At 30.3% G+C, this 26684-nt stretch overlaps 2 protein-coding genes across 6 annotated transcripts in view; one reads left to right on the top strand and one right to left on the bottom strand.

Moving 5' to 3' along the window:
* Nucleotides 1-26684, bottom strand: part of LOC114327765 (phosphatase and actin regulator 3) — a 1198052-nt gene that overhangs the window by 1006607 nt on the left and 164761 nt on the right. The window contains exon 1 of one of the 5 annotated variants that reach the window (XM_028276473.2): nt 14528-14746. The exons of the other annotated variants lie outside the window; for them this stretch is intronic. Within the exon in view, the coding sequence (XP_028132274.2) occupies nt 14528-14627 (100 nt within the window). The 5' untranslated portion in view covers nt 14628-14746. Of the gene's footprint in view, nt 1-14527; nt 14747-26684 lie in introns of those variants that run through there. 5 annotated transcript variants of the gene reach the window in all.
* Nucleotides 1-26684, top strand: part of LOC126887803 (uncharacterized) — a 410065-nt gene that overhangs the window by 238585 nt on the left and 144796 nt on the right. The window lies entirely within an intron of this gene.

Here is a 26684-nt window from a genome sequence, read left to right as displayed (position 1 = left end):
CCATGAAGAACGCCAGAATATATTGGATGTAATGCAGTATGTTCACTCCCTTGTTTCTCGAAGAAATGTCTGTCTGATAGGTAGGATTTTAGTAGTAGATAGTGGGGATGGGGCAAGAGTTCTTTCAATTTAAATTGTAAGCCGCTATGCCACACTTTGTCAAATGCCTGTGATATATCCAAGAAAGCTGCTGAGCAATATCTTTTATCGTTCAGATCCCTGTAGATTTGGTTAGCAATCTGTGCACCTGCTCAATTGTTCCCTGCTTTTTTCGAAATCCAAACTGATGATCTGGAATCAGTTTTTTTAAATTTATTATTATTTCGAGCCTACTGGCGTAGAGCTTTTCAAAAACTTTGGATAACCTTGGGAGCAGGCTTATTGGCCTATATGAGGAGAAGACTTCTGGTTTTTTTCCGGGCTGAGGGATCATGATGATTTGTACAACCTTCCAAGTGCAGGGGAAGTAACTCGTCCGTAGCATTGCGTTGAATATGAAGGTTATGAGTTTGTAACATTTTTCAGGTAACTCTTGTAGGATTTTTCCAGAAATTAGATCGAATCCAGGTGCCTTTTTTATGTTGATTTCATGCTTTACAATGTGTTTGACTTCTTTTACAGTAAATTTATGTAGAGGCAAGTCCATTTGAAATGGGGCATCTAGGTAGTCCATTATTTCTTTTTCTTCTGCGGTGGATACCTCAGAAGGAAATGGTTTAAATACATTTTTTAGGTGTTCCGCGAAGACTTCAGCTTTTTCTTTATTGCTTCTGGCCCATGTATTGTTGAAATTTTTGATTGGTGGATTTGGAAGTTGTTGCGTTTTGAGTTTTCTTGTTGCTTTCCATAATGAGTATTCCGTTGCTTCTGTACGTGTAAGACTTTCCAGATGGTCTTGAATGCCTTGGTTTAGCTCTTCTTGAATTAGTTGTTTCAATTCTTTGGTTACTTTATTAAGTTTCTTCTTGTTTTCACCAGTCCTTGCCTGTTGCCATTGTTTCCGTAATTGTCTTTTGACAGCAATTTTTTTTTTTAATTGTGGGGGATGTTTTACTTTAACCTAGAGGTGTTTCATAGTTTGTAGTGGCTAACACATTATAATGACTATTTTTTCTTTTAATACCTGTTCATTTTGAAAATGGGTCATCCCTTTTTCAAAAAATTGCGGTTTCTAGGTCTTTTAGAATTAAAAAAAACATTTTTCATTGGCTTTCAAAAAACATTTCAAGATTCATTGGCTTGTATAGTCATTATTAAAACCAAAAAATACATAAAAACATTTATTTTCCTAATATTCTTAAAGCTAAAAAGTTTTTTGCCTCTGTAAAATTTAAAAAAGTGGAGATGACCCCTTTTCAAAATGACTGATTCAAATGCATAATACATAGACAACGAGATTTAAGGCAGATTAGTTTAGACGCTTTCTGCATTCTGCCAACGTCCGCTTCAGGTGGTAAGGTTTTTTAACCTTGCCATGATCACACTTTTTTAACGTGTTTTTTGTGATAGTTCTTTGAGCCGTTCTGGATGTTTTTTAAACAATTTTTCACAATCAAATATATAAAAAATTTCAACCTTCCAACAAAGTTTTTATATTAAAAAAACTGCGTAAATTAAAATTTTTGTTCAATTGTAAATGGTATCCCTCTCTCCTCATAGTGGTACTTAAAAATTATTGACCATAGCTCTGAAGATGGCTTTATAAGGCGAAAGCACTCAGCTAGGAATTAAATTTTACACACTTCAAAAATTCTTTCCTTTTCCCAGTCATGTCGACATTATTATTAGATTCAATTATGAAGTATTTCTCCAAATAGCGAAAACGTCAACACAATGTATTTTATCTTATCATTTATATAATACGGTATGTCACAATAATTATATCAGATAATGATGAATAATAGACAATAGACGCCGTAAATATCCTATATTTGTTACATTTTTCTGCAGTGTGCAGTGTTTTTAACAAAATAGATTTAAGAGTTATTTGAATAATTTTGAAATGATTCATTTTGATTAATAATATCAGATAGCTAAATGGCCCCAGGACTAGAAGTCATTTACTTGTGCTCACATTGACTGCTGATTTTGTTAATTTTTTTACGGACTGATTTTGTTAATGCAAATAATTTGTGAAATAGAAGAGAGTATCGTTCTGAAGCTATTTTCTTGTGGCATTTTTGCAATTACCTATTTTTAATAGGAAATAAGCCACAATTTTACTAAAAAAATGATTGTATTAACGTTTCGACGTCCAAGTCGGATGCCGTTGTCAAAATACAAAAAATATTAATATTAAACAAAAATGTTGTTGCTTAGTAAAAAATTCTTCTAATAATTTATTTAATCTGACTCATTTATATCGGCAATTCAGACATATACGATTTAAAGTAGAAGACTTTAAAATGATATTGCCAATATTTATAATTTTTTTGTGACGGATATTCTTGAGTTGGGGTTGATTTCATGTAATCGAATGAACTATCTTTCAGTAAAGTCGTTCCAGGGACGCAACTCATAAATATTGGCAATATCATTTTAAAGTCTTCTACTTTAAAATGTATCTATAATATATGTCTGAATTGCCGATATAAATGAAGAATTATTAGAAGAATTTTTTAAGCAATAACATTTTTGTTTAATATTAATATTTTTTGTATTTTGTCAACGGCATCCGATTTGGACGTCGAAAGGTTAATAAAATCATTTTTTTAGTAAAATTGTGGCTTATTTCCCATTAAAAATAGTTAATTAGAAGGAGGTAAGCAACAGAGTAACACTAATGTGAGAGCTGGTTCATAAAAACCTGGAAATGATCAAGTTAATCAAGTTATTCGTACAGGACGGGTAAATGTGGCCGTTCTGGGCATCAAAGCGTTCTGTAAATGGACAAAAGTTATATACACGGCAGTGCCTATCTCTTTACTATCCATATAAATATAATATATTAGTAGGAAATGCAGCAAGTTTAGACTAACCAGTTTGATAAGCCAAAAACTTAAGATACTTTTACGAATGATACAAAATTAATAGAGTATTTTTTTGTGCCAAAATAGAATGGGTAATACGAACTTGGTTTTAGAAATGGTTTAGGAACTAGAGATACACTATTTTGTATGCGCGTTCTCTTACAAAGAACTTGTGAGTGAACAGGACAGGAACAGGAACAGGAACAGGACTTGACGACTACGACATGAGACTGCTAAAATACTTGATATTACCATCAAGTAGCTTCTATACAAACTGAAGATAGTGGTACTGAAAAACTACCCATCAAACGTGTAGTACGATAGTCTTTTTATTCTATACTCTGAAGAAATCTTTAAGGAGGCTTTGTATGACAGATAAGAGGGGGTAAGACTTGGCGGACTAAGTAATCAACAATATCATACACGATGGCGATACAGTCATTCTTGTAGAAAATTTAAAAGATCTTTTAAAGAAAAAATAGATCCGTAACATCAATAATAACGAAAACAACAATGTAAAGACAAATATACAATAAAATACAGCTGTGCCATAAAAATTATATTCATTTTATGGTTTTAGCAACAAAATTACTAAAAATACTACTATGTACAAGAATAACATGTTAAGCAGTAGCTATCTGAAAACATTTTATACATTAATTTAGTAGCAGTAATATCAAAATATCAAAACATGCGAAAAAATAAGATGAAAATCTAGAAAATATGAATAAAACTTATAGGCCAGGAACCGAAGCTTTCCACTTCGCAATTTTTACAGAATGGATCGATTTGCTTGAAAATTTGAGAATTAGTAGTGAATAAACCACGGATCAAAACCTATATGATGCCGAAAGGCGCTTTTACCATGGGGGTGGTTGCCACCCCATCGCGGGGGTGGAAATTTTTTATTATATTTTGATCGCAAAAGTTGATAAAAACATTCATTCTAAGCAAAAAATGTTCTATACATTTTTTTGATAAAATTAATAGTTTTCGATTTATTCGCTATCGAAGGTGTTAGTTTTGTACCTATAGAAAAATTAAATGTTTTTCGATATACTCACATACGATTCACTCAATTTTGGCCGTAGAAAAAATTTTTTCAAACCAATTTCTTGGAAACTAAATAACCTACAATTTTGCATTGAAATATTTTTTCGTAGCTCTGATGCTAATCTTTCTATTCTGAAGAAAATGGCATTTTTTATCAAACTACAAAAATTCGTTATTCGCTTTTAACTTCAGTTTTCTAAAAACTAATCATTCTAAGCCAGTCAAACTTCTAGAATCTATTAATACTACATAAATAAATAAAAATGAATAAGGCCAATGACTAAAAACACCGCTAACTTACATTATTATGCTTCCAATGGATTTCTCCTTTTTTTTTGCAAAAAATATATTGATTTTTTAACCGTAACTTTTTTATTTTTTATCTTAGGAAGATTGGTAAAACATCATTTTGTAGGCGTTTACAAGGTCTATAAGCCTATTAATATTAAATGTTTTTAAAATCCTCAGTCGCAAAAAGAGGTGACTTTTTGCCTCCTTTATTGGTAAAGGTGGTTTTTGCATGTTACTACAAGTTTTAATTGTCAATAGCTCACTCAATTTTTGCCGTAGAAAAACTTTTTTCAAACCAGATTCTTAGGATTTAAATAAGCTTACATTAACATTGCAGACATTTTTTTTAAATAACAGTTTTCGATTTATTCGCTATCGAATGTGTTAGTTTTATATCTAAAAAATCAATGTTTTCGATATTATACTCATTTACAATTCACTCAATTTTTACCGTAGAAAATTTTTTTTCAAACTAAGTTCTTGGGAATCAAATAACCTACAATTTTATATTTAAACATTTTTTCGTATATCTGATGCTAATCTTGCTATTCTGAAGAAAAGGCCATTTTTTCCAAATTACAAAAAAATCGTTATTCGCTTTTAACTCCATTTTTTAAAAACTAATCATTCTAAGCCGGTCAAACTTCTAGAACCTATTAATAATATATAAATAAAAAATAATAAATAAGGTCAATGACTAATTTTAATTAGGGTGGTAAGTAGGGGGTTGCTTGCCATCACTTTTTGGCTGAAAAAAAATAGGGACTGACATTCTTTTCATTATAAGTAACTTAATTTTTGAGCTAGAGACTTTTTTTTATTTCTGGAAATAGATATTCTTAAGTACTTTAAATTAGTTTAAACAAGTTGTCCTCGAAAAATGCTTAGTTTTCCCGGCTTTTGACTTTGAAACTACAATATTTAGCATTTGACGAAGAAGAGCCAACATATAATAAAGTATAGCTCGATTACTGTTGGCCTTAAAGAAAATTTTAAAAACGTTTTTGTTTATTTTTTTAAAAGGTACATTTTTGTTAAGTAGAGTTGTTTTGATAAAACGAAAACTTTTGGAGTTAATAGCAGAAAACTTATTAAAAACATTGATTTTTTCGATATAAAACTAACACTTTTGATAGCGAATAAATCGAAAACTATTAATTTTATCAAAAAAATGTATAGAACGTTTTTTGCTTAAAATGAACGTTTTACTAACTTTTGCGATTAAAATATAATAAAAAATTTCCAGCCCCAGATGGGGTGGCAACCACCCCCATGGTAAAACGCCTTTCGGCATGATATAGATTTTGATCCTTGGACTATCCACTACTTATTCTCAAATTTTCAAGCAAATCTATCCATTCTGTAAAAATTGCGAGGTTTTGTCCTATTTTAAGCTTCATTACTTGCACTATTAGTAAGATATTTATTTTGTAAAATTTAGAGATATTAACTTATAATACACATTACACATAGTTTCAAAAGTTATGCATCACCTAAAATTATGCTCATTTTCATAGTTCATTTTTTCATGAACACATTAACGGATTCCCTTAATTTTTTACTATTATTTTAGATTTTTCTTTGGCATTTACACAGTTGTGCAAAGGTTTAGGTACTCAAACTTATTTTTTGTACTTATACCGGGTGGACGAAAAGAAATGTTTTTCTTATGTTAAGTTTGAGACACCCTGTAGGCAGGACAAGGTACATGTGTGAGTATGCATCGAAATCGTACTATAGTCTTCCATTTTGTGAACATTTTCTTTTTTGAATGTCCCTGATATCTTTAGAAACAATGAAAATATACGGTTTTTTTCTTTTAACTTGTGTTTTAACTGAAACAAAAGTTTGAGACACCCTATAGTGAGAAAAAGGTATAAAGGATGCATCGAAATTGTGTTGTAGAACGGTTGTAGTCTCATATTTTGTGAACATTTTATCTTTTTAGTTTCTCTGATATCTTTAATAACAAAGAAACTAGACGGTTTTACTCTATATCAGGGGTGGGCAAATTTTTTTTAGTTAGGGCTACAAAATGTTTTTGGTCTATTACCGAGGGCCGCAATATTAGTAACCTAATCATGTCCGAATTTTAAACTTGTTTCTAATTTTGTTTAGTGGGGGAGGGGGTTATGGTTTGAAATCAACATTTTTGTGAATTTTGTTTGTGGTAGAATTATTTTACTTTTAAATTAAATAGACATATTCAGTACAATTTAAAGAATATTCAAAAAAACTGTCAAGAGCAAATATTGGAAAATAAGCCAACGGTGGCAAACTTTTAGAACACTCAAAAAATGGATTTTGCAGGAGACATCAGAACTCGTCATTGGATCACATGAAACAAAAGATATAAAAATATTTTTCTAGCTTTCTAAAGTTTCTCGAGGGTTTTTTGTGTTTTCTTTATGACGATTTTTGATATCACTCAGAAGTCACAATAACAAATTTTTTTTGTAAGAAAGGGTAAAAATCAACAAATGGCTAAACAAAATCTACGATAAAGGGCCTAGCCGGGTAAGATGGTGAAAAGTGCCCCCAACTCAATTTAAATTCCATATAGGCCACTTTTTAGCACATATAGAGGAACGCACTTTCTGAAATTTTTAGCCCCCTAGGTGGTCACGTGACCCCCCTAGAGCCTAATTAGGCTTTTTATGTTTTTATTTTTTATCTCAGCCGCATCAAGAGCTAGCCAAAAACTTTATTTAAAAAAGTTGTAAGTTTCAAAAAGATCTATATAAAAAAATTTTGTTTTAATTTTTTGGCGGGAAATTCGAATTTTTAGAACAATTTTAAACTTTTAAATAACTCTGAAAAAAAAAACTAAGACACTCGTTTTTACGAAAATTAATTGCAATGTGTATTTTTGCACAATCTTTCACCCTGAATTTTTTCAGATTTTTAAAATTGGTGAAACGTACCTTTTTTTTCGTTTTTTGATACAATTTTATACATATTTTTCAAAAAAGGTAACACCGTCACTAAAATAGGTAAAAAACTGAAAAATAATTGGGGTTTGCTTAATAAAAATTTTTTGCAACGCCATTCATTTTCAAGATACAGGGCGTTGAAGAAAACAAAAATTTTACACATTTTTTACGATTTTGCCGAAACTACTGGCAACATTGTAATAAAACTTGGCGGGTTTTAAGAGATAGCTATTGTGCATGTTTTGACATACAATTAAGGATTTGATATTCATCATTGGCGCGAATAGGGGTAATGGTCTGAACTTTTCAAAGAAAAAAAGATAGTACGCCACTGACATATTTCAAATTAACAATCATTTTTGAATTCCTCGTTCAATTTGCAATAAAAATCTATCTTCCCATTTTTTCATACGACGCGCCGTTTTGTTGCAAAAAATAAAATATCTTAACGCTTCCAAAGTATTCGAATTAATTTTTATAATGGATGTACGAGTTTATGTAGATGTAGAAACTACTAGAAGTTCGAATGCTTTGTAAGGGTTAAGATCTTTTATTTTTTGAATAAAAATGGCGCGTCGGTCGTATGAAAAAATAAGATGATAGATTTTTTTTCACAAATTGAACGAGGAATTCAAAAACGATTGTTAATTTGAAATATGTCAGTAGCGTACTATCTTTATTCTTTAAAAAGTTCGGACCATTACCCCAGACCATTATCTTCTTTAAAAAGTTCAGACCATTACCCCTATGCGCGCCAATGATGAATATCAAATCTTTAATTGTATGTCAAAACATGCACAATAACTACCTCTTAAAACCCGCCGAGTTTTATTACAATGTTGCCAGTAGTTTCAGCAAAATCGTAAAAAATGTGTAAAATTTTGTTTTCTTCAACGCCCTGTATCTTGAAAATGGATGGCGTTACAAAAAGTTTTTATTAAGCAAACCCCAATTATTTTTCAGTTTTTTACCTATTCTAGTGACGGTGTTACCTTTTTTGAAAAATATGTATAAAATTGTATCAAAAAACGAAAAAAAAAAAAAAACCGAAAAAATGCGGTTTTTTATTTTTAAAGGTACGTTTTACCAATTTTAAAAATCTGAAAAAATTCAGGGTGAAAGATTGTGCAAAAATACACATTATAATTGATTTTCGTAAAAACGAGTGTCTTAGTTTTTTTCAGAGTTATTTAAAAGTTTAAAATTGTTCTAAAAATTCGAATTTCCCGTCAAAAAATAAAAATTTTTTTTCTCATATAGATCTTTTTGAAACTTACAACTTTTTTAAATAAAGTTTTTGGCTAGCTCTTGATGCGGCTGAGATAAAAAATAAAAACATAAAAAGCCTAATTAGGTTCTAGGGGGGTCACGTGACCACCTAGGGGGCTAAAAATTTCAGAAAGCGAGTTCCTCTATATGTGCTAAAAAGTGGCCTATATGGAATTAAAAAAGGGATTTGTTGCACTTTTCACCATCTTACCCGGCTAGGCCCTTTCAGGTGGATCTGTCAAGTAACTTTCGGGTTGAATTTTTAGTTTGGTTACCACCGCCTTTGGCGTTTTAATAAAACCGGTTAATAAAAACAGTTTTGAGAAAAACGCGTTTAAAGTTTTGACAACTTTTATTTTCAATGTCTTTTTTGTCTGTCAAATCGTAAAGTGATGCACACCGGAAAATGTTTTTTAATCGCGGAGTAAGTTACAAAAGAGAAGGAACAACTGTTGAATGTTTCTCACTACGCCCAAGCTGCCGTAAAGCGAGTCGAAGGTGGGGATATTAACCATGCTGTATTTCCGGTAATTTTAGTCCCGTCAAACTGAAATTTTTATACAGTATTCTTGAAGTTATGTACTTTGAAAAATAATAATGTTGTAAAACGAAAACTAGATACGTCTTATATTTCAATTGAATCAGAGAGTGTCATAAAGACCCTACCCGGTTTCAAGCTCCTAAGCTATAATGACAGAGCGTATATATGACTTTCTCTGAATGAACTAAAACAATTCCGACTGCTAGTACCGATTCACAACAAAATAACACGAAATGGGTGCCGTGGCGGCACACGTTTCGTGCCGTATTGGCCCGAAATTTTGCGCCTACGCTCTTAATGGTTTGTATAAAGTTTAGTTTTATGTCTTCGTTCATGATTCTTTGTATTTCGGGTGGAAATTTTGTAGTATTTATTCTAATTGTCGCTTCTAATAAGTCATCACCAATTCCGGTCCTCAATGGATTTTTATTTATGTTTATCTACTATTCATAGTGTGACCACCTTCAATTCGGTCGAATTCGGGACAAGGCCGGAAAAAATATCTGAAATCCGGGACTTTTCAATGAAAATCGGGCCATTTTTTTAATATTGGATTTCCACCATTTCTACCAATCACCATTTAATAGATTATTTAACATTTTTATGTTAACATTGATATTTTTGATGAGTTTAAGCCACAATTAGTTGTAATGAAAATTACATTTTTGTTAGTTTTTGCCGTTTCGACTTCCAATCCTGAAATAGTTCTCAAAAACCACAATTTGAGTTTTTGTAGAACTATAATTAGCCCAGTAAATGAACAGGAAATATGGAGATACCGTGAAATAAAATTTGGATTTAGGTTCTACTTACCCTCCACTTCATAGTTGAATTTGTGCCGTTGGTTGCTTTTACTTGGGGGGTGACAGTCATCCCTTCTTGAGGGTGAAAAACGCGTGTTTAAAATAAGCCCGTAAATTGATAAATTGACTGATTATAAGCAACCTTCTTTCTATAGAGTTTTTCTATGTAAGTCAATACTTTTCGAGTTATTTGTGATTTAAAATGTTTATTTTTCGACAAAAACTACCTTTTCAGACGGTTTTTCGCAAATAACTCAAAAAGTAAATATTTTTTCTACAACCACTATTCAAAGTGCACTTTTCTGCACGGTTTTATGTTAGCAAACTTGATATTTTCTCACAGTATAAGATATTTGACATTAGTGTGCAGAAAAGTGACGTTTCTGTGCCGCAAAGTGACGTTTCTGTGCCGCAAAGTTCTTTTCTGCACAGTTGACTACCTCATTCTGAGTAACGTTATATTCTGTTTACATCCGTAGACTACCGCATTCTGAGTAACGTTATATTCTGTTTACATCCGTGGTTAAACTTTAGACAAATATATAACCTAAAGACAATTATTATATTTAACTATAGCATAGAAACTAAATTATGGATGTTACAACTGTTTTATTTTACAATTTTATTCTTATTAAACATTTTATAATTATCAAATAACCAATAAGGATTTAGCAACCTGTGCAAGAGACGTCGAATGAAGTAGGTTTTGTGTAAATCCGTGACTGCGGATACAAATATAATGTGTAATAATTGTTTAAATTTAAACAAATTAAGGCAGTGCATTAATTTTTTAACTGATTTCTGTGCAATTTATTTAGGTATAAGGAATTTAAATTGATTAGTAGGTATTAATTAAATACAGTTTAAAATTTATCACATAGGTACCTATTATAATTAATCGTCGTTTGGAAATTGTGATTTTTATTTTTAGGAAAAACTGTGCTTGTAGAAAAAGTATAGTGTGAAACACGTGCAGAAAGGTAATTTCGCACTCGTTTGAATTGCGGCACTCGCTTGCGCTCGTACCGCAACTTTTCAAACTCGTGAGAAATTAGTACCTTTCTGCACTTGTTGCACAATATACTATTATCGAAAAAAAATTCTTAGTAAAAGTGTAGCTTATAAAAAAATGAAAAAAATGGTGTATCAGCAGTCTACAAACCGAGTAAAGGCAAAGTTGTAGCTCATGAAAAATACGTTCTTATTCGTCTAATTCCAAATCGAATATTTCAACGTGAAATCAACGAAAAATTAAGCAATTTTTGGGAAAACCCCATTTCAACTTTTTAAAGTGTTAAGAAAAGCTTTATTTTAATTGTTTACAAAAATTTCTAGCATTAAAATAAGCAAGTTACACTCAAAAAAAGTTGGCCCCCCTTTTTTTTTGGTAAAAAAAATCATGAAAATCTCCCCGTGTTTAGCTCCCCAAATGAAATTAATCTTTACCGCTTTACAAACAATTTACTTTACTTATCTATCTTTTATATGATCTGTCAGTTTCACCGGTTTAAAGTGCTTATTTTTGAAAGGGTTATAGTTGAATGGGCTTAAACCTTAAACGAATCACTAATCACGAGTGTATGCAAACTTTGAACAGCCATTTAACCAATTTTTGTCTTCCATAAAAACAAAATGAAACTAGCATATTTATAACAGCAAAACCTCCATTCTTTTACTTTTTAAGATTTTTCGTATTTTTAAGTTATTTTGAAAAAAGGAAATTTTTCCAAAATTTAAGTAAAAAAAATTTTTTACTATAAAACTAAATTTTTTCAAAAATAAGCACTTGAAACGTGTAAAGCGGCAACGATTAATTTTATTTAGGGTGATAAGTAGAGGGAGATTTTCACGATTTTTGTTATCAAAAAAAAAAGAGGCCTACTTTTTTTTCAGCGTAACTCGTTTATTTTGATGCTAGAAACTTTTGTAAAACTTAAAAATATAGCTTTTTTCAAACATTTTAAAAAAATTTAATAAGATTTTCCCGAAAATTGCTTAATTTTTCGGTGATTTCACGTTTAAATATTCGATTTGGAATTAGACGAACCAGAACGTATTTTTCATGAGCAACAACTTTTCTTTTACTCGGTTTATAGACTTTACTGATACACCATTTTTTTCATTTTTTTATAAGCTACACTTTCGCTGAGAATATTTTTTACGATAAAATATTTACTTTTTGAGTTATTTGCGAAAAACCGTCTAAAAACGTAGTTTTTTGGCGAAAAATAAACATTTTCAATCGCAAATAATTCAAAAAGTATGGACTTATGTAAAAAACTCTTTACAATAAAACTTGCTTAGTATCAGTCAGTTTATCCATTTCCGGGCTAATCTTGAATACTGCATGTTTTTCACCCCCGGGAAGGGGTGCTTGTCACCCCCAAGTCAAAGCAACCAACGACACAAATTCAACTTTGAAGTGGAGGGTAAGTAGAAGCTAAATCCAAATTTTCATGCATTTCGAAGTTGGCCCTGAAAATTACACTCCAAAGCGGTCATTTACTGGGCTAAATACCACGATATAAAATGTATGTGATTTGGATGTGGTATTAGTATTACACTCTAGAAATTGTACTTTTTTTTTCGTCTCGCCAATTTAATTTGATGTGAATTCTTAAAACAGTAACATACTCAAAATTTCAAAATAAAATTTTACCAAAACGTTGAAAATTCGGATGGCCCGGAAGCCTTGTCCGGGACGCCGGGACACGACTTCGTAATTCGGGCCATGTCCCGGATTTTTCGGACTAGTTGGCCACACTAACTATTCACAATGTTTGTTCACAAATGTAAGTCGAACTATAAATAATTTAGCTATGTACTTTCGGAAATTTAAAAAAGATTTGTAAAATGCAAAAATATGCAAATTAATTTATAATTTCCAGTTGAATGTACGGAATGGTACGGAATCAATTTGAACTGAAAAACGATTTCTTAGATGTGATATGGAAAATGATATAACCTTCAAAATCTTTAAAACGATTTTCAAATTCTGTCATCAAATTACAAAGCTTTTCTTTATAAATTTTAAACTTATTTTCTGTACATTATTTAATGATTTTAATGAGGGAAATAATTGAACTAATTATTTATTTTTTATATGATCAATGAATAGTTTGAGTTTCATTTTAAAAGTTTCATTTTAGGTTCAAAACTTATAAATTTAGTAAATTTGTCGCATTTTTTTATTTCTAAAAATAAAGCAATTTCCTCCCCTAACTTAGAGCATCTTTTAAGTACTTTTTCTAAATTTTTAGACCTTTTAGAACCTCTTAGTCCTTTTAGAACCTTTTAGACCTTTTAATCCTATGATTGTGGTACCTATAAGACATCAGTAAGTTTTGTCTTTAACTCTTCCAACTTTAATATAAACGCACGATGATTTTTAATCCTCTTGAACGAATAAAATTAACAATATTAGTTGTAATTGAAATGACGTTGATTATGCAGTGAAAAAAATAATAAATCATGTTCTGGAAATTGTTCATGAACGTAATCTTTAAGTTTTCTCAACATTACAATATTTGCTGCTCATTTTGGTGCTCCGTCAGTTGTTACACTTACTAGGTGGTTACGGGTTAATTACGGGAAAATTTGCGCAAAAATCACCCGCTGCGAAAGTGTTAATTAATGTATACCATTTTTATTCAGTTGCAATGCGAAGGCAAAACAATCTTTTTTTCACTTAGAATACGGTCCAATCACTTAGAATAGCGCAGTCCAGCACTCTGAATCGACGATTTTCGACTCTTATTGGAGTCATCATCGGAGAGGCCTAGGCCTGCTACTCTCTACTCGAAGTGACCAACCATGAAAGCTTATCCCCACATTGCAACTGACGTGTATGGATTAGGTGACTAGCGTCATCTGGCAATTGAAAGGTAAAGTTTTCAATCCTAATAGCAACAATAATAATATTGAAAAATATTAAAAATATTACTAAAAGATTTTTAAATTGAAAACTTATTAAACACCCCTGCTCTATATTATGTTTTAACTGACGACATGCGATACGTGGGGATGCCATGTCTTATCATACATTAAGATGAAATTATTTCCTATATATACTGTAAAAGGAACAGTGTTCAAAGAAAGAATATCTCTGTAAATCCGTACTTACTCTAAAGGAAATTCCATCCCAAAACATTTCAGAGCCTCCATTAAACAATCACGTCTCTCTTATGTTGCGCTGTGCATACCGCTCACTTAATGTTAATTTAGTTTTGTTTCAGTTAAAACACGTTATGTTAAAAAATAAAACCGTATATTTTCTTTGTTTCTAAAGATATCAGGGACAATCAAAAAACAAAATTTTCACAGAACATAAGACTACAATACGATTTCGATGTAAACCCACACTTTTGTCCTCCCAACAGAGTGTCTCAAACTTATCAGAAAAACATATCTTTTCTTCCACCCGGTACAAGTTCAAAAAAGAAGTTTGAGTAAAGCTTTGGCCGACTGTGTAAATACCAAAGAAAAATCTACAATAATAAAAAAATCAGTTAATCTGCTCGCGAAAATTTATATGAAAATAAGCATAGTTTTAGGTGATGCATAACTTTTGAAATTATGTGTAGTATTAATAACCTAAATAATAGAATATATTCGATAGCATCTCTAAAACGTCAAAATTTATATCATCTAATCTAATCTTTAACATACTATTGCTAACGGTGGATTCTTCTTCTTCTAAACCATCCTTGGAGTCACTTCTATTCAAATTACGTCTGCTTCTTGAAATCCTTCGTAGAAGCTGGGCCATTTTTGTCGCGATTTAAACATATATCACTCCCGCACTTACATTGCCACCTGTGACACACCTAAGACACTGAACACTACAATCCTAATCTCCAAATGCTGTTATCTTATCCTTATCTCGCAACTTGTAGGAACTATACAATAAAAACTAAGACAGAACGTTTGTTCCATTTTTTATGATTGATATATGCACTTGTCAAGTTCACCATGTTGTGTAGTATATGGGCCAGCGATAGTGTAAACGCGATTGATAATGTTTCCTATATAGTACGTTATTTAATAATGAATGTGTATGTTAATGTTTGGAATCATTTGCATTGTTTGTTTTGTCAACTGCCATGTTAGTTAACGTCAACAAACTATATAATGTATTAACACTGATATTTATATTAAAACAATATTAAAAACATAGAAGCTACAGTAATAGGCTATTGATTATATTCAAAATAAGATAGCTAAAAGGAACTACAACGTTAACGGGGTTTTATTATTTCATATGGTCAATGGACATCTATATATGAAAAAACCGCGGAGTGCTACCATTTAAAGGGGTGCGTTTGTGAGAAATGGTAATTAGTCCCTGGGTACAGGTTACATTAGGGTGAGTTCTATGCACTTTTGGTACAAACATATCTACATAAAAATTGTTCCTGGTTAAATTTCCTATCTAAATATTACTTTTAAAAGTCAATGATACTTTTTTTTACAAAAATATATTCAAAAGAAAAAGCACAAAGAAACCCAAAAGAAAGAAATTTTGTTTTTTGTCCCATAACTTTTGTCCACGAGGATATAGGTATAGACATTACTTAACAGAAAAAAATCTACATATTTCTTCTTTAAAATGTTGTTTAGTAGAGGTAATTAGAATTTATAGTTTTCGAAATATGATTTTTCAAAATTCGAGACTCACAGCAATTTTGGGCAATTTTCCTTGTTATTTCACAAATATTGTTCTGTAACTTTTTTCTACGTAACTTTAGGTATATGCAATGGTACACGTAATAGGAATAGAAATCAATTACAGTAGAGCGTCGATTATCCGAACTAATTGGGGGACAGGGGTGTTCGGAAAATCGATTTTTTCGGATAATCGAATTGTATTGATATAGCAATACTATTTATCCATAGGCGAATCAAAGCCTTATTTACATACATCTTGACATACTTGCATATACAGCGTGTCTACTTAAGTTGGAAACATATGGGAAACTTTTTTATTATTAATTTTACGAAAAAAAGTTATTTTTCATAAAAAGTTCTGCATACTCTAGAACCTATGATTCAATCATCATATATCAAATTTTATCAATATTATACGAGGTATGTCAAAAAATGTGAATTTCGTTCAGGAGTAAAGTACTTTTATATACATCAATATCGAAAATTCTTATTATGAAAAGTGTTTTGGAATTAAAAACTAAAATCAAATATGCAATTACATGCTTCTATTTGAAAAAAAAAATTTTCCAAATTTTTCTCAAATTTATGGATACTTAACTTGGTTTTTATTTATTACACATATGATAACTCTTTTATTATTAGTTTTAAGAAAAAAAGTATTATTTATAAAAAGCTTTGTATGTCCTCACACCTAAACTGCAACCATCAGATATCACATTTTATTAATTTTATACGAGGTATGTCAAAAAATATGAATTTCATTTAGGAGTAAAGTACCTTTATTTTTCACAATATTAAAAATTGTTATTACAAAAAGTTGTTTAGAATTAAAAACTATGTTTCAATATGCAATTACATCCATCTAATTAAAATATTGTGAAATATAAAGGTACTATACTCAAGAGCGGAATTCATATTTTTTGATACACCTCGTATAAAATTTATAAAAATTGATATATCATGGTTGCATCTTAGAATATAGACTTTGATGAGCGTTTTATAAAGAATAACTTTTTTTCGAAAAATGAGTAATAAAAGAGTTATCATATTTATAATAAATAAAAACAATGTTGGGTATTTCATTTTGAGAAAAATTTGTAAAATATTTTTTTTTCTAATTAGAAGCATGTAATTGCATATTTGATCTTAGTTTTTAATCCCAAACAACTTTTTATTATAAGAATTTTCGATATTCAGAGAAATAAAGCTACTTTACCCTTGAATGAAATTCATATTTTTTGACATACTTCGTATAATATTGATAAAATTTGATATCTGATGATTGAATCTTAGGTTTTAGAGCATGCAGAACTTTTTATGAAGAATAACTTTTTTCGTAAAATTAATAATAAAAAAGTTTCCCATATGTTTCCAACTTAAGTAGACACGCTGTATACATGTATATCTTTAGTAACAAATAGGATCGAAATTAAACAAAAAAGTGCTGTATTTTCAACAAAATGAAGATTTTTTAAATTAGAAAATCTTCAATTTTCTTCTGCCGAAGCAATCCTACCTGTTTACGAGCGGCTGGGTTACGTGTTTTTTAACCATGTGTCTGGCAAAGTATTTCATAATGGATTAAAAATATGAAATATTATTTTTGGTGTCAGTTTGGCATCACAAATTATATGCAACAAAGCTAAAACTCCCTGGGATCTAGGGAGGAGAAATAGGTTCTCCCGGGATCTTTTTCGAGTAGACCGCTTATACAGAGAGAGTCTGTAATTTGGAATAAATTCAGTATCTCAAATACTAATTGTTTTTTTGAAAAATGCTTAGACCCGTCGATTAGTATTTCAAATTGTCCTTTTTGACAAACAATAATAATGTATATAGGGTGTCCCAATTTAGAGATATGACGTCATCGTTCATTTTCTTAAATGGCAACACTGTCATTTTGATAGCTATTTTGATAGGGTGTGTAAAGTTATGCACAACTGCAAAATATCAAATTTTTATTCTTTACCATTTACAAGATAATAGAAAATAACAAATTTATATCTGTAATTTGGAATAAATGCAATAATTAAAATACTAATTGTTTTTTTGAAAAATACTCAGACTCGTCGATTAGTATTTCAAATTGGCATTTTTGACATACAATAATAATATGTATACAGGGTGTTCCAATATAAAGATGTGACGTCATCGTTGATTTTCTTAAATGGCAACACTGTTATTTTGATAGCTGTTTTGATAGCGTGTGTAAAGTTATACACAACTGCAAAATTTCAAATTTTTATTTCTTACCATTTACAAGATAATAAAAAATAACAAAGTTATGAAAAACAAGTAATCAAATAATAATTGAATTTAATTATTTCAATTAACCAAATACTCATAATGTTGCCCTCAATTATTGTCAAATTGTGTTATTGAAAAATGAACAATTGGGCAACGTTATGAGCATTTTCTTAATTGAAATAATTAAATTCAATTATTATTTCATTACTTGTTTTTCATAAATTTGTTATTTTTTATTATCTTGTAAATGGTAAGGAATAAAAATTTGAAATTTTGCATTTGTGTATAACTTTACACACGCTATCAAAATACCTATCAAAATGACAGTGTTGCCATTTAAGAAAATCAACGATGACGTCATATCTCTAAATTGGTACACCCTGTATATATTATTATTGTATGTCAAAAATGATAATTTAAAATACTAATTGATGGGTCTGAGCATTTTTCAAAAAAACAATTAGTATTTTAATTATTGAATTTATTCCAAATTGTAAATGGCGAAGAATAAAAATTTGATATTTTGCAGTTGTGTATAACTTTACACACCCTATCAAGATAGCTATCAAAATGACAGTGTTGCTATTTAAGAAAATCAACGATGACGTCATATTTTTAAATTATAAGCCCTGTATACCTTATTATTGTATGTCAAAAAGGACAATTTGAAATACTAATCGACGGGTCTGAGCATTTTTCAAAAAAGCAATTAGTATTTGAGATATTGAATTTATTCCAAATTACAGACTCTCTCTGTATACAGCATCATCTAAACCAGTGTTTAAGGCAAGTTTTATGGTATTATGATTTGTGGATCCGTCAGAAGAATTAAGCCGGAACATAAAGTTACTTATGTCTGTCCTTTTTTTGCCAGTCTTACCAGCCTACGAACTTTGTACTCATTGGATAAATTGGTTGCAGACTCACCTCCGTCTAACCGTTTGTTAATCTCATGTTTATTCTTCATAGAAAGGACAATACGCTTACGTTTAGGCATTTTCAATCGAGTTTTTACACAAGTCGGTAGTTCGGATAAGCGGTCGTTCGGTTGATCGACGTTCGGATTATCGACGCCCTACTGTACCTTTAAAATGGTCTACTATATATCGTTGTACGACTTTTTTAAAGAGATTATGGTTTTTCAAGGTTTTATACTTTTAACGATTTTTTATAATATGATATAAAAATTAAATAATATTATTATATAATATATTATATATTATATAATACCTAATATAAAAATTATTATTTTTTACATTTCTTACGATTGTTTTTGAAATTTCTCATTATACCTTTTTTTCTTGTACACGAGTATACTATATATTGCTCAATAAAGATGGCTTACTTTCTGTTCTTTAAAATGGTGTATCATCTATATTTAAATATGTAATGGAAACCAAGTGATTCTTTCATATCTTTTTACCTGTATTATTTAAAATTATTTCTTTTACAAAAATTACACAAACGTTAGTCTTAGAAAACATCACTTTAGTTAAAATTGTTTAAACGTTGACATTTAAAAAATTTTCAAAATCAAAGTCCATCTCTTCGTTAGCATTAGCTTCAATATCTTCCTCTGACACCTCAGTTATCTTAGAGTTCCCACAATAATTAGTACCCATGCACATGCACCCTTTGCAGAATATTGAACAACTAATACCTATCTTCCTGCAACCTCAGTTTTTTGTACATCCTTTGGTACATTTACATGCTATTTTTTCAAGCAAAGCTTGTGGTGCAGGAGCTTTGACAGTAAATATTGGAATTAATCCATATTTTGAAGTTTGCCCGGCCGAGTCAAGTGGATTCAAAGTATTACCTATAAAAAATAAGATTCAATCATAACACACAATCACATAAAAAAGTTATAATGAGGAATTTAAAAAATAATCCTAAAATCAAAAATCGTTGCAAGTACTTATTACATTTTGAAAAAGCATATCTTATTCAAAAATAATCCTAGAATTTTTTATAATACACCATTTTAAAGTAAACAGAATAAGATTTCTTTTTTATTATACAATATATACCTAAATGTAGAAAAAAAAGTTATAATGGGAAATTTAAAAAATAATCGTAAAAAATATAAAAATAAAGTCTTGAAAAAGATAACCTCTTTAAAAGAAGTCGTACAACATATATAGTAGAACATTTTAAATGTAATTTTTATTCCTCTTACATGTACCATTGCATATGCCTAAAGTTACGTAGAAAAAAGTTAGAGAACAATATTTGCGAAATAACAAGGAAAAATGCCCAAAGTTGCTGTGAGTGACCTCTACCTCTACCAAACATCATTTTAAAGAGAAAATATGTAAGATGTTTTTCTGTGAAGCAATGTCTATACCTATATCCCCGTGGACAAAAGTTATGGGACAAAAAACAAAATTTCTTTCTTTTGGGTTTCTTTGTGCTTTTTCTTTTGAATATATTTTTGTAAAAAAAAGTATCTTTGACTTGACAAAGTTATATTTAGATAGGAAATTTAACCAGGAACAATTTTTATGTAGACGTGTTTGTACCAAAAGTGCTTAGAACTCACCCTAATGTAACCTGTGCCCAGGGACTAATTCACCCATTTCTCAAAAACGCACCCCTTTAAATGGTAGCACTCCGCGGTTTTTTCATATATAGAGATTCATTGTTCATATGAAATAATAAAACCCCATTAACGTTGTAGTTCCTTTCTATAGTACATAATTAATAGCCTAAGAATGTGAGCAAAAATGTAACCTATACCTTGCTTATATGTATTATGTTTCATAAAAAGTTCAGTAAAAGATCTTCCATTAAAGATCTGCTTAATTCTCTTTCCTAGCAACTACACTGAGTTTCCTACTCCTTTGTCGTCAGCCGCTCAGTTAAACACTGACCAATGTGCATCATGACTGGAACGCTATACCTAAACCCTGCTTTTCTATTGGCTAAACCCAAGGTATAGATATAGGCGGATTTTCAGTCAAACTCTCGAGAAACTGCGATGTGAAATTTTCAAATCGAAGAACGCCCTCTCTATCGTCTAACTAAGATACTGTTTGAGATGCTGCCAAATGCTTTCAAATGCTCTAGTTGTCAAGGTAATAATCCTGCCTTCCCTCTCAGATGTCCCATATAAGAAATGCTCCACCTACCACTTCCCAACAAACACAACCTGTCACTACCTACGCCCAGACACACTCTCATACATGAATTCACCTCAAATCCTCTTCACTTTTTTAGAAATGACCATCATTTTCGTTTTCCTGATACTAATGTACTAATGTGTAAACTTGTACGTCATACTAACCTTAGATACTTAATCAGAGAGACTCTAGATGTCTTTCAAATTGGCTATTATAACAGTATCGTCAGCATATCTGATGTTATTGACAAGAACTCCATTTATCCCTATCAACCTGAATCGTCTTTCAATGCTTCACGGGAAATAAATTCAGAGTATAAATTAAATAGCATTGGTTAGAGAATCCATCCCTGTTGAATACGCTTTTGAGTACTTATTTCCTCTAACAAGGAGCCTTCGAGCTTTATTCTTGCCAGTTGACCCCAATATAATATTTATATTATTTGAATATCTTGTTAATCAATGTTTTTGCAAGCTTTCCAGTAGCTTCTCGTTATTAAGAGTAAACAGTAGCGATCAACAGGTAGCAACAAAATATAACTTAGGGAGATGAGACAGTATCATAAACTTTGGCAACAGTGGTAATCTTTGACATTATCAGATTAATATTTTGACAATATCATAGTCGCTCTAAATGGAAGTAATAGAAAACGATTTTATTATTAATAAATAGATATTTCTAAAAATAAACCAAAATGGGTGAAAATTTTATGTTAAGATAGGTATTTAAAAAGGTATTTGCATGAAATATCTAATAATAAAACAATAATAAATAATCATTTTTTGTTGTAAAGCGAAACCAATTTCGATTTTCGCATAATTTTGGCACGGTTTTTAATGGACTTTTTCTTGGAATGTTGTTCTGAAGCTATTTCCTTGTGGCATTTTTATAATTAAGTATTTTCTATGGGAAATAAGCCACAATTTTATTAAAAAATGAATGTATTAACGTTTCGCAGCCCAAATCGGGTTTCGTTGTCAAAATACAAAATATTATTAAAATAAACAAAAATAAACGAAACGTTAATACATTCATTTCTTAATAAAATTGTGGCTTATTTCCCATAGAAAATACTTAATTTTTCTTGGAGGGTTTCACTTTATTTTTCGTTTGATTTACTTTTTCCATTTTGTTAAACTATTGATAATATTTTTAGAATAAAAAATCCTCCTAAAACTTTATATACTCGCATTAGAATTCGAAATATATTTAGGTAAAATATACTTACCTACCTACATATAACTAAAACTCACAATTAACAACAATATATTCTTTCAAAGAGGCCAACAACTTATACAACAACAACAAATATATAATAAATTAACTATCAATACTTTCCTATGAAACAACAAAAACGAATTCTTAAATTAACACACTACTGCACTGAACAGATATCGATAAAGATGACAGAACAAATTAGAGAAAATCTGACGCAGGTTTGTCAAAATGACAGTGATAATTTCTCTATGTTGCCTAATTAGTTATTTAGTTATAATATCTTCGATTTCTTGTTAGAAATAAAAATTTTTAGTAGTTCCAAGATTACACAAAATCGAGGCATAGGATAAAAAAGTTTATTTGAAGAAAGTTTATTTTTTTTCTTCTTAATGGCGGTACAGGCTCCTTTTTTCAATATTTTATTTAGTTATAGAGTAATTTCCACGTACTAACATATTTCTGAAATTGGGCTCTGTACCGCCATTCTTTATTATATTACAAATATGTGTGCCAAGTATCTCGACAAAATATTCAAAATTATAGCCGCAATCTTGGAACGCGTTTGTTGCTACCTGTTGATCGCTACTGTAGCCTCTTAACGTGGTTATCATCTGCGCATCTCTGTGCTGGTAGATACATTAAGAGGATCGGTACGTATTTTCGGCTGCAAAGCTATTCAAATGGGGATTCATTTTTTTTTCGAATCCTGAGAAAACTAATAAGTATTTTTGAAAAATTTAAACGCAGAATGAAAGATTACGTTATTAGCGAGGGCCGAAAGTCCCTGAGAACTTCTATAATGTTTATTTTAATAAGTTACAGGGGTGAAAAACTAAGAGAAAATTTAGTGTGATTTTTAATTTCAAATATCTCATTCAAAATAAACTTTTTATTTATTCTAAGGGACTTTCGGCCCTCGGTAATAATTTAGTCTTTCATTCTGCGTTTAAATTTTTCAAAAATATTTATTGGTTTTTTCAGGTTTCGAAAAAAATGAACACAATGCCGTGGTAATATTTTCCAAATCTATCTTTGTCTTACAACGCACTCAGCCGAATATAATATTGTCAACATATATTCAGTGACAATTTTAAATATTTGACATTGCATCGGGAATATTTTGAGTAATTGATTAAATATTATTGATATATAGTGTATTTGACAAATAATTGATTTAAGACGTGAACTTAATAAAAAGGTGTTTATTGTGTATTATTTGTGGAAGATCCAAGCAGAGAATACATCAGGATAATATATTCTGTGATCCAAGTATTTTGTTGTTAAAGATGTTCAAAATTGTAAGCGTTCCATAACAATATATTATTAAAAAATCACTTTAACACTTTTCCTCTTTTCTCGATTGAGTATTAGTTTTTGTTGTACAAATAAATTATTACAATCACTGAATACATAGTTAGTGAAAAAATTATCACATTTATTAACTGAATTAATAATTTGCAATTATAAAAATAACAGTTATCCAAGAACATTCAAAAGCCATCTCTTTAAATTAATGATGGCATTTTCAAGTAGAATGACATTCTAGTAATGTTTACACACCAGTGTGAATTTTACTACACGTACATAATTTGCCGTGTAAAGACAGAAAAAGTAGGGATACACGTAAAATATTTGCGAATTATGTACCCATAGCCTTAAAGGCAAACTGGGTTTGTCTGGTTCCCAAACCATTGCAGAATCCGAACTGTGTATGTGATATTTCACTTTTACATTTGTTGTAAATTCTGGTATGAATAATTGGTAGGAAGACCTTTTATACATGGCTCATTAGGTTTAGGAGCCTGTATTCAATACAGTTGGTATGGATGGAATGGTAACAAAGATAAGCCATTATTTTGGAATTATTCCTGTTCTATATATAATAATTGAATACGACCATCGGGCTTATCGGACACCATGAAACGAACCTTCTCTTGCTAGTAGGTAGTTCTCTTCTGAAGCTATAATTATCATTATCGTACTAATGATTATTAGTAACTATTAATAATTATATAATTGTTAATAATTAATATTAATTACATAATTACTCGTAATTATTCTATCAGCAGATAAAGGAAATGCAGTTATGCTAATGGTTAAATTCAATATGAACAAAATTTTGAAGACTTTGGAAAAGATGTTTATTCAAATTTAAATATTATTAAACACACTATCAAAGAAAATTAAGGAGATGGGTACGTAGTTTCGGCTCTAATGCTATTTAAATGGGATTAATTTTTTTCAAATCCTGAGAAAACTAATAAGTATTTTTGAAAAATTTAAACGCAGAATGAAAGATTACGTTCTTACCGAGGGCCAAAAGTCCCTGAAAACTGTGATATTTATTTTAATAAGTTACAGGGGTGAAAAACTAAGAGAAAATGTAGTGTGATTTTTAATTTCAAATATCTCGTTCAAAAGAAACTTTTTATTTATTCTAAGGGACTGTCGGCCCTCGATAATAATTTAGTCTTTCATTCTGTGTTTAAATTTTTTTAAAATATTTATTAGTTTTTTCAGGATTTGAAAAAAATGGGCACTATGTCCGTGGTGATATTTTCCAAATCGAACATTCGCTATCTTTGTCATACAACGCACTGAGTCAAATAGAATATGATGACAAGACAGTGACAACTTTAAATATTTGACATGGCATCGGGAATATTTTGAGTTGTTGATTAAATAATATTGATAATGTATTTGATAAATAATTGATTTAAGACGTGAACTTAATAAAAAGTTAATTGTTTGTTATTTATGGACGATCCAAGCAGAGAATTGACCAGGTTGTATTCTGTGATCCAAGTATTTTGTTGTTAAAGATGTTCAAAATTGTAAGCGTTGCATAGTAACAATATATTATTAAAAAATCACTTTAACACTTTCCTCTTTTCTCGATTGAGTTTTAGTTTTTGTTGTACAGTGTATAACAATCACTGAATACATAATTAGTGAAAAAATTATCAGTAGTAATTGCACAAGAGCTCTGAAATTATTGAATTTTTCCCGAGTGACACTTTGACAGTTTTAATTTCACGAGCCGAAGGCGAGTGAAATTATGTCAAAGTGTCACGAGAGCAAAAATTCTATATTAATTTCAGAGGTCGAGTGCAATTTGTTGCGATTATTTCATGAATAAAACTGTTCAAAACCAAAATTTTATTGTAATTTATTTATGTAAGTACCATTAAACACACAGTTTTTATAAATATTTGACGATTGAAAGTCATCACTTTTATAATTTTTAAACATTAATTGTCATTAATGTCACTGAATGTATTTTTTCGTAGCAACGAAGGGCATCTGACGTAATATACTTAACGACGGGAGATTATCAAAAATTATCGATTTAATTCAGATTTCTGTAGCTTTCTATTGGTCAGAATCTCCTATGAATGAAATAATCATATTTATTAACTGAATTAATAATTTGTAATTATACAAGTAACAGTTATCCAAGAACATTCAAAAGCCATCTCTTTAAAGTTAATGATGGCATTGTCAAGTAGTAATGTTTACATATCCATACCAGAGAATTTTAGTACACGTAATTTGCCATGTAAAGACAGAAAAAATAGGGATATCTGTAAAATATTTGCGAATTATGTACCGATGGCCTTAATTACTCCTCATTAAAAAAAATATCAATCGTTCTTGAAAATTTTGACAATACGTAAAAAAATATGGCATTAATAAACCATTGCTGTTTTGCTAACTTTTATTTATACAGGGAGTTAAACTTGTTACGATTTTCATATAAAATTGGTTATAACTTTGTAAATACCCTGTATAACATAACAAAACTTTATATTTTTGTGATGGAAAAGTTAACAGGACTTCGAATTTAAAATAAAATATAGGGTGTTCCATTTAAAAAAACATAAGTTTGGTCTGCCACTGTGTTATCGAAGACCCTGTAACATTCGAACTAATTTTGTAATGTGAAGCTCAAAGGTGGCTAAAATTTTTGTTTTTAACTTTTATTGCTATCTATTACTATAGCGGAGCTATTGAGCTTTACCCCACTAATCAATCACCTTGTATAATCCGCAAACCGGTTAAATCAAAGAGGGTGAGCGCCGAGCGGCGATCATCAACGTATCCACTATGTGGAGCTGCTACACAGAGCGCGGATCACCCTCGTTTGGATACGTACCTTAAGGTGGTAGATATTAATATCCGAGTATTAAAAAGAATATAAAAATGGAATAAACACATTTAGAGGATGGAAGAAGATACAGCGATGAGAATAGCTCAAAATAAATAATCACTTTGACATCGGAGGGATGGCCGTCCCCGAAAGATATGGAGTGATAACTAAAAACGGAGAGGCGGGTAATCAAATTCAAACCACGAACAAATTATTGTAGAGAATTTTACATTTACACTTGCCATCAAAATATTGGAGAAAACCGTATCTTAAGTTTCGAGAGGTGAACATACTGAATAGCAGGTATAATTAATAAAGGGACAGTAGATTAAAATTAATCAATTTCCACCTATGCCAGAAACTTAACCACACATTTAAATACAAATGACTTTGTAATAAGCTTAAGATTAAGGGTTTCTCC

This window comes from Diabrotica virgifera, chromosome 7 (genome assembly GCF_917563875.1).
Source record: "Diabrotica virgifera virgifera chromosome 7, PGI_DIABVI_V3a".
NCBI lineage: Eukaryota > Metazoa > Arthropoda > Insecta > Coleoptera > Chrysomelidae > Diabrotica > Diabrotica virgifera.
Note: the sequence above shows the minus strand (reverse complement) of the source record. Positions and strands in the feature narration are given on the sequence as shown.